This window comes from Melospiza georgiana, chromosome 6 (assembly GCF_028018845.1).
Source record: "Melospiza georgiana isolate bMelGeo1 chromosome 6, bMelGeo1.pri, whole genome shotgun sequence".
NCBI lineage: Eukaryota > Metazoa > Chordata > Aves > Passeriformes > Passerellidae > Melospiza > Melospiza georgiana.
Genome location: NC_080435.1, coordinates 1,916,639 through 1,929,166, shown reverse-complemented (window position 1 = coordinate 1,929,166; position 12,528 = coordinate 1,916,639). Strand labels below are relative to the sequence as shown.

Sequence of the window (12,528 nt, the reverse complement as noted above, 5' to 3'; positions counted from 1 at the left end):
CGGCCCGCGGCCTCCGCCCCACGCCGGCGGGGTGGCGAGAAGGGCCGTGAGTAGGGCGGGGCTGCCGCGCACCGCCTACCACGGCCCACAAGATGTCTTGTGATGGACGGCTGCGAAGACCAATGAAACAGGAGCTCACACTCGGGGGGCGGGGCTCGGCCGCGCGGATGGCGGCCAATGAGCGGCGCGGAGGCGGGTGGTGGGCGGGGCGTCCCGCCCCCGCGGCTCTGCGCGCGGCCGAGGCAGGGAGAGGTGGGAGCGGGCGCCGCCGCCGCGCGCTCGGGCTGAGCGGCCGCGGGGCCGGGACGGACACAGCGGGCAGCGGCAGCGGCGGGGCGCGACGCGACGGGCAGCAGCGGCCGCAGCCATGGATCACTACGAGCAGACCAATGACTACATGCAGCCGGAGGAAGACTGGGACCGGGACCTGCTCCTCGACCCAGCTTGGGAGAAGCAGCAGAGGAAGGTGGGCGCACCCCCGTCCTCTCTCCTGGCGTGCATCCCGCGGGGCTGCCGGGACCCGGCCCCGCCGCCCCCTCCAGCGCTGCGGCGGGGCCGGTGCGCGCCCGGCCGGGGGCTGGCGCTGCGCGGCGTGGCGGGGCGAGGCGGCGGGGCCGCGGGGGCGGGCGGGGCGGGCAGGTGATGGCGGGGCGGGAGGGAGGTGCCGCGGCGGTCCCCCCGCAGCGGCGGCCGCGGCCGGGTCACGGCTCCCGGCCCGCAGGTGCGCCCGGGCGGGGCCGGGAGGCCGGCGGGCGGTGGCGGGGCCCCCCCGCATTCCCCCCGCACCCCCGGCGCCGCCCGTGCCCCGGCCCCGGCGGCGGGACAGTCACTGGCTGCTGGTTTGAATGGTGTGGTTTAGGGCAGGGCTTGCGCGTAGCTCATGTCCAAAAATGGTAACATTCGGCCCCTTTTTAAACCGAAAGGGTGGCGGTGGGGAGGGGAGCTCAGGAGGAGCTCCAGCCTCGCCGCTAGCTAGTTATATTTTTTTTTCCCCTCCTCCTTTAAACCAAAAGCATCCTGTATTAGATCACTCAGGAATCCTAATCCCCGAAATATTTCCGTTTTAGTCACTCCATCGGACGAGAGTAAAGCAGAATTTGGAGCGGCACTGATGCTGGCATGGCCGGGGCACTTCGGGGTGCAGCAGGCTCCCGCTGGCTTCGCAGCCAGTCACTGGCTCGTGTTTTGGATCTTGTCTTGCTCTCCCCTTGCTGTGAGCAGGGAAGAGAACCCCAGACCTTCCATGAGAGAGGGGATGATAGTGCTTTTTTAGCACAAATGATATATTAACGTATATAATGTAGCCTGAGGTGTGGGGCTTTCTGTAGAATGCTGGGAACAGTTGGGAAGGAGAGCACAACAGTGGGAAGATTATTATTCCTCTTTAACCCTTCTCCTCTTCCCCTCCTCCACTTCCAGATGAAAGGTTTTCAGGTTTTCCTGTTCAGAGCTGTCTGAAATGGTGCCACTGAGAAGTTTTTTCCCTGGAGTATGATGAGTTGATTGAAGGTGATAGCTACAGAGCTACTGTCAGTGGTTTCCTTGCTCAGGGACTTGAGTGCTAAGAGTAGATAGCATGAGAACTAAAGTACACAATCAAGGGCATTTACTGGTGAAAGAGTTGATGGTGTGTGAGGTTATATTTCGGCAAAGGAAAAGTGAGGAATGCAGTCTTGGTCTGGGCTGTGAGTGGTGGATGGCTTATTGGAAGTCAGAGCTCCGCTCCTTTGAGGAGGGAAGTTTCTTCTGCCTGGCTGCAATCTCTGTTTCCAGTCCTATGCCTGTATCTGGCCAGTACATCTAGAAACAGCTACTGGGGCCCAGAGCAAGATCACCAGCCTTGCTGACGGCTGTGAAGAGAAATGATTGTTACGCTGTAGGGGTTTTTGCCTTTTATGGCGCCGGGTGAGGTAGAATATTTTATATATAGGGGTACACTGGTTTGGTTGTCAGAAGCAGGAGTAGAACCTTTGGACTCAAAAGCCTTAAACCCAGGGTTGTTGTACATGCTGTAAATGTCATGTTCTCTTAGTATTACCTCCTTCCAGGAGATTTTAAGTCCTCTTGGTCCTATCACAAGAGGGTGACAGAGAGCTGTTCTGTTAACGTGGGTTACTTGTGCAGAGGGAAGAAGCCAAGAGGGAATTTTTAGTAATGAAAGCCAACTTCTTGTGCAGGTCAACAGCTACCAGTTGAATTTGATGTGGTGGGAGTCGCTCTCCAGCTTGCTGGACTGGAGGACTCTCTGTAGTTAAATGTCTGTTGCTGGTGGTGGGATCACTTTATTGTTCCTCTTTCTGCTGATGAACAGCTGAAGCTGTTCCCTTCTGCAGTGGGTGCAAGCTCAAAGTTTTATGGTGACCCCCCCACCTCTGTATTTTGGAGGATCAGGTCTGGGAGTGATGGCTCTTCCCAGCTGCAGCCCATCAGGCTAATATCCCCTCAGAGGGATTGGTGGTTGCACCCCAGCTGGGGCAGGCTGTGCATATATTGAAGGATTTCTGGGGGTCTGAATGTGACCAAAAGCCCTGTTGGGGGCTTGGGGCTTGGGTCCTTCAGGTGTAAGAAGGCAACAGTATCTACCAAGCAAAAAGTGTGGTGTAGTAAAACTGTCAGTCCTCCTTCCCTGTGAAATGAAATCACTGCAGTAATTAAGCCTGAATGTTCAGTACAGTACATGTTAGTTAATAGCTTACTGAGTGTGAAAAGAGAGATTGATGCCTACCAAATATTCCTGTAGATACATTTCAGGTTCAGTCTTTTCTTGTTGACTCACATATTTTAGGTTTTTCTTCACCTAAGTCTGATTTAAGTGCTGTTGAATTATCATCATTATTATTGTTTGTATCCCTGAGGCCAGCTGCTGAGGCAGACTCTAAACTTTGCTTTTTGGGCCCCCTCTGGGAGCAAGGACAGCATGTCTAAAGTGATGGCACGGCCAGTAATGCAGCAGCAAATGTCTGTGCAAGAAGTGTGTGTGTCCTGCTGGCTGTTTGCAGCCCTGCCCCGGGTGTCCTGGCTCGGTAAGGCTCTCTGGGCTGTGGGTAGCTGTGCCACTTTGCTGTCCTGCCCGGTTCTGTGCAGCTGGGACTCATTGAGACTTGGGAAGCGAGCAGTCCAGTAATGTTACTCAAATGTGAATTAAATCCAGCTCCCCTTCTCCTGGATGCACGGGCTCAGCAGAACTCAGCAGGCATCACAAGGGGGAAGATTACTGAATTTTAGTAATGTCTTCTACAGGAGCATTATAAGGACAAGTTTGTTGAGCTTTTGGGAGCTGGTTTGCAGGTTTCCTACCTGTGCTGAGACAGATATTACAACCTTTGCTGTCTGGAATGTTGCTTTGAAATGGGTAAATAGGCAAACTGCAGAATGAATTTCATATGTGAAGGGTGAAAGTTGGCTTCTTGAATGTGATACAGAGGAGAAGCACTGGTTTCACACCTGCCTACCTGCCCCTTCCTTGGAAGCTGCTGTTTTACAGTGTAGGGATAAAGTGACAGTTCCTGGGAGGAAAGCAGCTTTCTACATGAAGCCAGTTTTTCATGTCTATCAGAAGTGACTCTCTAAGAGGTTTTAAAGAGCTCATCACAGCATTGCTGTTCTTAAGCAAATTCAGCTACTTTTCACCTGATACAAACCTCTGGACAATCTTTTGTGCAGGAGCAGGGGTCTCTTCTGGGCATTAAAATGCTTTCTCCTTTGAGCTACATCTCAGTAGTTTGAACTGTTGAACTCATCTCAGCAGTTTCTTGTAACAGCCTTTTTTTTTTCCTCTGTGCCTTCTCTTCTTTCCTGTCTGGAGTCAAGCCTCAAAGTAGCAGCAGCTAAGGCATGACAAGATTGATCCTGCCGTTTCCCAGATCTGCAAAGCAAAACTTGCTGAAAGCCATTGCAGTGGACTCACCTAGCTGTCAAGATAGACAAGGTTGCTTAGTAAGAAGTACATCTGTGGGTGTTTAGTGGTCAAGAGATTGTCATTTGTGCCCACAAAGACATTACTACCTCCTGATGACAAGTTATCAGCTGCAGCATTCAGACTTTTCCTGGTGGGTTTGGTGTGAGGGACTAGGTTAGCCAGGTGGTGTTCAGCATGCCTGGCTCATCTTCACAGGTGAGGGGAAGGGTGATGATGAGAAGGACAATCTCCAGCTCCTTAGTGTCAGGAATAACACTGAGGTGAAGCTGGGTTTGTTTGGGGGTATTGGTAGGAGTCCAGCCTTCAGGTCCTCCATACAGCAGGCTCTCATGTGGGCCATTCTCTCTTAATGAACTCTTTGCTCAAGGTACAGCTCCTTCAGGTTTATTTTAAAATCTTGCCTGAAGCAACTTGTCTCAACTGTAGAGCTGGCAGGGAAACTTTAAATGCCAAATTTCTTTTTGACCTGACAACTGCTTTCTTAGGAGTAGGAAGAAGTGTTCATTTGCAGTGTGTAGAAGATAGCCATATGCAACTTTCATGCTCTAAGGAATTATAGTAATGCTTATCTTTATTTAAAAAAATTAAAAAATATAAAAAAAAATTAAATTGATGAAATTGATGTGCCATGTGTTTTACCCACTCTTGCTCTGCCTTGCCATGTTGGCATCTCTGACAGTGTGGCAATAAACGATATCTCTGGCTTGGAGAACTGGACTGGTCAGATTTATGGTGCTGCAGAAGCAGTGATAGCACAGACTTTGGTGGCACCTTTTCTGTGCCAAGTAGCGCTTACTAAGTACAGTTGTTCATGAACTTTCATAAACTGCCTGTTAGAAACTCAAGTCTTCTTAAACCTCTCTCACTATTCTGCGCCCTGCACTGTATGTAAAGATACACATAAATACAAGGGTAAAAAAAAACTGCACGAGTCTCATGACCCTGCTGTGTCTGCATCCTGCAGGCCTTACTGCATTTATGATTTGAATTTTGCTGTTCTAATCACCTTTCTGAGGTGGGGTTGCTAATGATAGAAAGTTGCTAATGGTAGAAAGTACTCATTAAATAGGGCCATCATAGAAACACCCCACCTCCAAGCCTCCTGGTAAGCATGTTCTAGTCAGGTGGTATGAGTGTGACTATTATCTCTGACAAAATGTAAGAGCCACAACCATAGTTTCCTTTTCATTTGGTTTGCGTGTCCTCTTGTCCAGAGAGGGTCTGTTTTGAGAAAGGTATCTAAACTTCCAGAAAGCTACGGTTGTGGTAGCTGCTGTGGACCCACAGAAAGGTGCGATACCACTCCTAAACTGAAGATTGCTGAAATTTCTTTCAGTGCCATTATAGATTCAGCCGTGAGGTAAATAAATGTGCATTGCTGATGAATGCAGTGCACTGGGTTGCTTTGCTGCTGCTGTGACCCTGTGTGGGCCATAGCAAGGGATGGTCCTTGCATGGTCTTTGCACTGTGGGTGTGCTGTGGGGAAGGTGGCCCTGCTGCACCCAAGTGTCCTGCGTGCTTTATTTCACACTGACCATTATTGGTGCTGAAGCAGAATGGTGAAATTTGTAAGAATGCTTACTCAGCTGCTGTTTTGCAGGCAGGCAATATAGGTCACCAGATATCTCCTATCTTTCAGATCAAGCTTTTGTTGTTTAACATAGGTATCTTGTTGCCAGATACTTGCTTTTCAAAACATTAAACTCAGAAGTTGCTGTAGGGAACTCTGGAAATACCTGGCTTTGTAGATCAGTTATATGTCCTTGAGTGTGGGAGCTGCCTCATACTTTCTATGATCAGGTTTTGTCAGGATGTGCGTGTTTGGTTTTTTTTAACGAGAACATTATTATTCATTGTAGCCTCATGGTGGATGATGAATGAGGCGTGTGTGTTTTGCTGTGACTTACCCTCCTGTTCAGAATGCTGTGTAAGGGGGCAGTCTAAGGAGAAAGCAGGCATGGGTTAAGATGGCGACTGCAGATTCTTTCAGGGGGAGTCTGTAACAGATCCCAAGGATCAGTTTATGAGAACATGGTACTCATCAATCTGTACTGAACTTGTCCTTCCAGCCCTCTAGGGAAGGGTGAAACACCTCAAAGGCATCCAGCTACCAGCCCAGTGATGTAAAGTGTGTCTGTCTGGGGAATTTCTTGCTGACTGCTTCAGGCAACCAGTTTAAATTCTTGTACATGTGATTTAGTAGTGACATTTTTTCAATGCGTTGAGTGCAAAGGCTAGAGAGGATAACATTGTTTTCTGCCCTGACCGCTTGCAGTGCTTGTAGCTTGGGGCATGTGGCATGCTACTTAGGGCATCCTTAAGAAGAAGCTGTTTGAAAACCAGTTTTATTGTGTGTTGGGCAAGAACTTGTCCCCACTTGTCCCCTTGGAAGCACATGCTTTTGTATGAGATGGTGTTGTCTGTATAATTCAGGTATAGCTGGGTGGTAACTGCGAATGTGGGGCAGCAAACCTGCAGGGTAAAAGTGAACACTGGAGTCACACTTTTGGAAACTGTACGTTACAGTAGCGAGCCACTGACTGTTCTTCCTAGCCCCGAGGTCCCAGTTGCTCCTGCTGCAGGCACTTTGCTCTTATCGTGTGTGCAGTATGAGAGGTGCAGCTCTCATGCACTGTCAGGTGACAGAGGAGGAGCAGGGTTCATTTGGCCTCACAGTTTGTGAGCCTGTGTGCTTTTCTGTGGCTACTCACCGAAATCCACTAAGAACATTGACCTGGAGTTAAGGTTGGCACAAACAGCAGTGACAGAGATGGTGAAAACTGTGCTGGTGAAGGACTGAGTGTGTTTTCCATCTGGCTGTGGATTATCACTGTTGTGCCTGACACTTAGGCTGTTCTCTGGGGTGCACTTATGCTATTGGAGAATGGCTGTGCTCTTTCTGACAATGAGGTGCAGAAAGCAGTCAGTGTAGAAAAGAGGCTGGAGAACTGTCTGGGGAAACATTGGGAAGCTGCAAAAATACTACATACAATGGACTGGTCTCACTTGAATATGTTGTGTCAGCCCCAGGGGCTTGCTGGATGGATTGCTGTGATTTTTAGAGGTATTTTGTACAGTCTGAGAAATGGTGTTTGAGGAGGATGGAAGACTGTGCAAGAGTTTGCTCTTCTTCTGTATGGGAATATAAAACTGATTTCTTGCCATGTGTGACTGTTGGAAGCATGATGGTTATCATAAGGAATATGCTTAGCATGACTTTTATATAAGTCTTCTATAGCAATGTAAAACCCTGTTATCCCATCAAAGCAATATGTGAACTGTGCCTGAGGGGGGGAAAAAGCAGGTATAGTATGCTTGACAACTGCCAGGGTGGGAAAAACATAACATCAGCAAGAAAGGCAGTCACCTTTTCTTCACAGAGACATAGGATTTGCTCTAACTCTGGCGTTTTGGGGCTGAAGCATTGTTACTCAGAGATTGGATCTGTGGGGATGAGTTGGTGAAGAGTGGTGGGATGGACTTGTCAGCAGCAGTACTGTCTGTCTGGTGTTAGTCATGCCAGAAAAGCCTTCTACTGAAGTCGGTGGAACCACCCACCACTTCTTTTTGACCTCGGTGCATGAGACTGACATACGGGTTCCCGAAAGTCACTCGGATCCCTGGGACAGAACTGGGGACGTTTTGGGCCAATCAAAAAAATGCTTAGGTGAATAAAGGCACTAGCATTAATATGATTAATTTAAAAATTAATTAAGAATATGTTTAATTAAATTACTTCCAATTCCTTTCCTGCCATTGCCTTCCCTGCTCTCATTCCCCTACTGTATGAGAGCAGAACTTGGTCATAGGATGTGGTGTGGCCTGGTGCCAATTTAACCTCTTGGCTCCCTATTAGGTGGTAAAGCAGAACCATTTTTTCCCCATGCTGGCTTACTGTCATTGTGTCTTTGCCATTCAGCTGGCAATGAGTGTATCTTACTGGTAAGGGCTGGGTCAGGCCTTTGAAAGCCAGCTCTCCTACGTATTGCAGCTTGCTCTCTTCATGCTTTTACCTGCAATTGTCCTCTCTTATGCTGCTTCCAAATCCATGGCTGCTTTGAAGCACTACAACAACATGGATGAGACTGTGCAGGGACATTCTCAACCCTCAGTGATCTGAAACAGCTTCCATTGGCAGGGCTGGGGAATGCGCCCATAAACAGAGGGGATTTTGGTCTTTCATCCAGATAAGTCTTTGACTTGTCATTCTATCTGTGTAGACTGGCAATGTGTTCAACCCTGTGGTGTGAGAAATGACAGCAAACCTGTCATTTTTCTATGGTATTAGAGCCAAGATGGGAAGTGGAAAGACCGTGTCTTGGCTACACTCACTACAGTGAGCACCACTAATGTGTGTCTCTGCACCGCCTGTCAGTCAGATTGCAGTGGTTTCAAGTAGGGCTCTGAACACCAGCAATCCAGGGCTACTGGGAGCACCAGTGTGGATAGTTCATAGGCAGGTGAGGCTGCAGGGCAGGCTTCTTGAGCAGCAGCTTTTTCCACATGCTCCTAGATAACTTGTGTGGTCAGTGGGAAGGAGGGGATGACTCGATGGTCAGCTGATTGCTGCTTTGTCAATCTGTCCGTCCTGGCAGTGGCTGTGCACGGCTGCAGTGTGGGGCCTGCCCTTCTGGACAGCACAGGTGGGCTCTGCTCATGTGTCCTATGCATGGCCCTCGTTTTTCAGAGGGACCCCTGTGAAATCTTGTGTGTGTCACACAGCAAAGTGTGAATGGGCAGCTGGCTTGCTCTGCTCCTTCCATCAACACAGTGCTGGATGGCTGGAGAAATTTCACACAGAATACTGGTGTTTCCTTTTATAACGCTGAGGATGACCCTCGTGTCCTACAGAGGTGCTGAACCAAGGCCAGTTGGCAGTAGAGGCAGGACTTCTGCTTTCCATGTCCTTTGGATCAGGCAGCCAGGGCACTTGCTACTCCTCACTCATATGATGCTAAGCATTTGAACCTCACTGCTGCTGTAAATGGAAGTTGTGCTGTTACATCTTCCCTGCAGGAGCTAGCCCATAAAGGCCTCTGAGAGATGCGAGAGAGTGAGAGAACCATGTATGGTCTCTGCATCCCAGCTGAGTGCTCTTTTCTTCATCATGGAAAATGATGTGTACATCCTAGAGCCCTGTTTCCTGGCCGGATTCCTTGGCTCTACAGCAGCAAAGTTTATCTTGCTACCCAAGTACTTCCTTACCTGTAATACCCCTCACTCACTTTATTTAAATCTACCCTTCAGTACATGGCAAGTCAGTTCTGCTACTTAAATGTATTATCCCCAGGAAAACTGTAAAAAGTGACTCCATGATTGAAAAAAAAAAGCAAGCTAATTTCTTAACTGCTAAGCAGTGCCAAAAAAAGGAGGCTGTTTGAAGCTGTTTAGAGCTTATTTATGTCAGGCTAGCCTCTGCCTTCCCTCTAGCCCTGCTTGCAATATTGTTGTACAAGAGGAGCATCTCCAGAGGAAGTTCTGGTCTTGGCCCCACCTGGTTCTGCACACAAAGCCAGCGAGCCTGTGGCTCTCTCATCAGGGCCTGTGCATGGACGCTGCCTGGGTGCAGCCCCGTAGTGCAGTCATGAGCACCCCTGTTCCAGGCTCTTTCAAAATGGGCAGCGTGTGGAAACTTGCTGTTTCCCAAGGGTTTTGTTGGGCCGTTGGGGAACTCTGGCCAGAGATGAGACTATTTCCAGCTGTGGTGAGCCAAGTGTGAACTCACTCTGGGCAAGATGCCCAGATCTACTGGTTTTCTCTTGCCAGAAATCCTCGCCCTCCAGCCAGTGATACCAAACTCAGTTTCTGCCAGTCCTCAGCTGAAGAGCTCTGAAGGGAAAAGAGAGTAAGGAAAGCAAGCAGAAGGAGATACTGCTGAGGGGAGGCAAGGGGAATAACTGAAGAGCTTTTGCAGGGGGTACAATGGTGGTGTGTTACCATGGAGGGCTGGCTGTTGTGGGTGAGGGCTAGCAAGAGGTGTAGAGACCTGCTTTTCCTAGGGCGAGTAGAGATGTAAAAGTGGCTGCTGGTGGTGCAAGGGATTGGCTTTTCTTGATTAGGCAGAGCTACCTGACCCACAGGGCAGTGGCACACTGCTGGCTGGCTGTACCATCAGGATAGTCACCTGTGAATGAGTATTGTTGCCTTTATTGTAGTTTCAACACACTGGCAATTTCTTCTGTAAAGTAGGATCTTGCTTTCCTGTTTTCTGGAAGGTGCCTTGCACAGTGCCGAGGCTGTGTGTCTGGTAATCTTGCCTGCCTCATATCTGAGTCTTCTTGCCTTTCTCAGAAAAGGGCCACAAAAAACTTTATCTTCCAGAGTTGATAGTCAGTCCCCCTTATTTCAATGTCTCCTTTGGGATAGGTCTTCTTGCAGGGATCCATTAGTCCAGTTGCTTTTCTGCAGGCTGCTCTGTGGTCAGGGAAGGAGTGAGGAGGTGTATGTGTCAGGTGTGGAGGGAGCCTCCCTGCCCATTACTTGTATGGATTTCTGGTCCTCCCAATGCTGGCAGCAATTGCTAGTAAAAGGAAATTGCTGTTCTTTTTGGTGAGTGCCTTTGGCTTTTGGCAGTGTGAGTGGTTGCCTTTAGCTGTTTGGTTCAAGCTAGCAGGTCTCTCTTAAGACATTCTAAAAGCCTGTATTCATGACTTGCATGATGAGATAAAGCATCTCAGGCATGATACCAGGTCAATAATGTAGGATGCACACACCTGCCTGCATCGTGTCTTTTGGGTCCAGTCATGGAGAGGTGTTGGAGCACATGGGGTCAGCACACTAACAGAAGACCTTCTGTTCCTGCAAACTCACCTCCTCCAACACTGATAATTGTCATGTGCCAACATATCATTTAGTGACACATAACACAGGTCCTTGCTGTTGCAGCTTGTTGCAAATAGTCTGACCTAGCCAGCTACCAACAGCCTCCTACAGGGTGGACTGCTGAAATCTTTTTCTATCCTAAACCCAAAAGAGAATTTTCCCCCCCCTCCTATTATGGCTTATTTCTTTAAAGCTGTTAACTGGCCGTAATCCAATCATTACTACTGTAATTAGTGAACTGCTTACAGTAATTAAAGCACTTGAAGCAGAATATCCTCTGATTGCAGAGCTTGGAACAAATTCTGCCTGCAGTCCTGTGAGAGGTAGCTGCTGCTGCTGTCTCAGAGGGATGCAGGGGACAAGCCTGGCACAGCTGCCAGTGCCTCTTGTGCCAAGCCCCAGCGGGCACCGTGTGGCCTTTCCACGGCAGGGGGATGCCTCAGAGCCCCATGGGTGTGAGCTGGTGTGCCTGGCTTAGGGTGGTGCTGTCAAAAAGGAGCCGCCTTTTTGCAGGCTGTGGCAGAAGATGGTGGCCTTGGGTGGAACTCCCAGGGCAGCAGGTGACATTGAAGGTGTGATGTGTTGGTACTTAACGTTTGGTTTATACAGGGTAGAACATCACTGTCACAGCAGGCTCAATGTCTTCTTGCTGTCAGGGACCCTCTTGTCCCAATGTGTGGTGCCTGTGCTCTCCCTCCACCTGCTAAAGCACTCAGTTCATGGGCAAGGCCAAGGGACTTCAGCTTCTGGCCCTGCAGATTCATTCCTGCAGGGTTTCCAGGCAAACACATCACTCGCAGCTTTCTTCAGCCACTTCTCTTGGGAGCAGTGAGACAGCTTTCCTGAGGGCTCCACCTGCTTTCCCTTTATACCCTGGCAGGAGGGCAGTGTCAGCATGCTTGTCTCTGGCCTTTGTTGCCTTTCCTCACATTTACCTCCTGAGATGAAGCTGTTGTAACTCGAGCTCTTCCTTCTGGAGGAGGAGGAGGGCCGTGGTGAGGATCGAGTGTGGGCAGCTTTTGAAATGGAGGGCCCTGCTGGATGAGGAGGAGTGAGGGTGGGTGACTACATGCAATACAGCAAGCAAAGGCTGTGCAGTGGTAAAATTCCTCATTGTCCAGCTGGCAGGCATGCTGTACTCAGCTGCTGTGGAAGGTGTTTGTTGGCAATATTTGGCCTGTGATGGAGTCACAAAAATTAAAAATCTTTCCGGCCTAAGGAGGAGGTTTTTAAAAAAAATACTACCACTAGCAAAACCCAAATCAAACAAACACGATTACTACTGCCGCCCTCAAAAAAACACCCCAAAATAACACAGAATGTATCCACCCAAAACCCACTCCCATTGCAGGGTTTTAATTTTGCTCTTCAGAAGTTATTGTGCAGTCTCCAGGCTTTATTCCTGTGTGGTGCTGGGCAATAGAGGCAGGTCTGCACCATGGCCCCTGGCCTGTCAAATGGAGAAAAAGAACTGATGAGAATGTATTTCTTCCATGTGCTCTGGATTTAGCCTAGGACAGAAGAGATGTCCTTACCCCTTTGGACCCTGTGCATGTTGTCAGCCTCCACTGCTGCTGTCCTATACTTAACTTGTTCAGAGCTGTGTGGAAGGTTGAAAATGTATTTATTGCCATACAGGGCAGAGTGGTCAGTCGGGTGGGGAGGAAGTCAGCTCCCTGCATCTTCCTGCACTCTCTTATGGGGCTTGTAGGCTGCAGGATAACTGGGGAAAGGGACCATGTTTCTGCTGTGTTTGTACACCTGCCTGCACCACAGAACTCTGGTC

General features: G+C 49.3%; 1 protein-coding gene across 4 annotated transcripts in view; it reads left to right on the top strand.

Moving 5' to 3' along the window:
* The first annotated feature begins 327 nt into the window (after positions 1-327).
* The window catches only part of ACTN1 (actinin alpha 1), an 85,297-nt gene continuing 73,096 nt past the window's right edge, over positions 328-12,528 (top strand). For all 4 annotated transcript variants that reach the window (XM_058025483.1, XM_058025482.1, XM_058025484.1 and 1 more), the window contains exon 1: positions 328-466. In XM_058025483.1, coding sequence (XP_057881466.1) covers positions 368-466 — 99 coding nt within the window. In that variant the 5' untranslated portion in view covers positions 328-367. The remainder of the gene's footprint in view (positions 467-12,528) is intronic.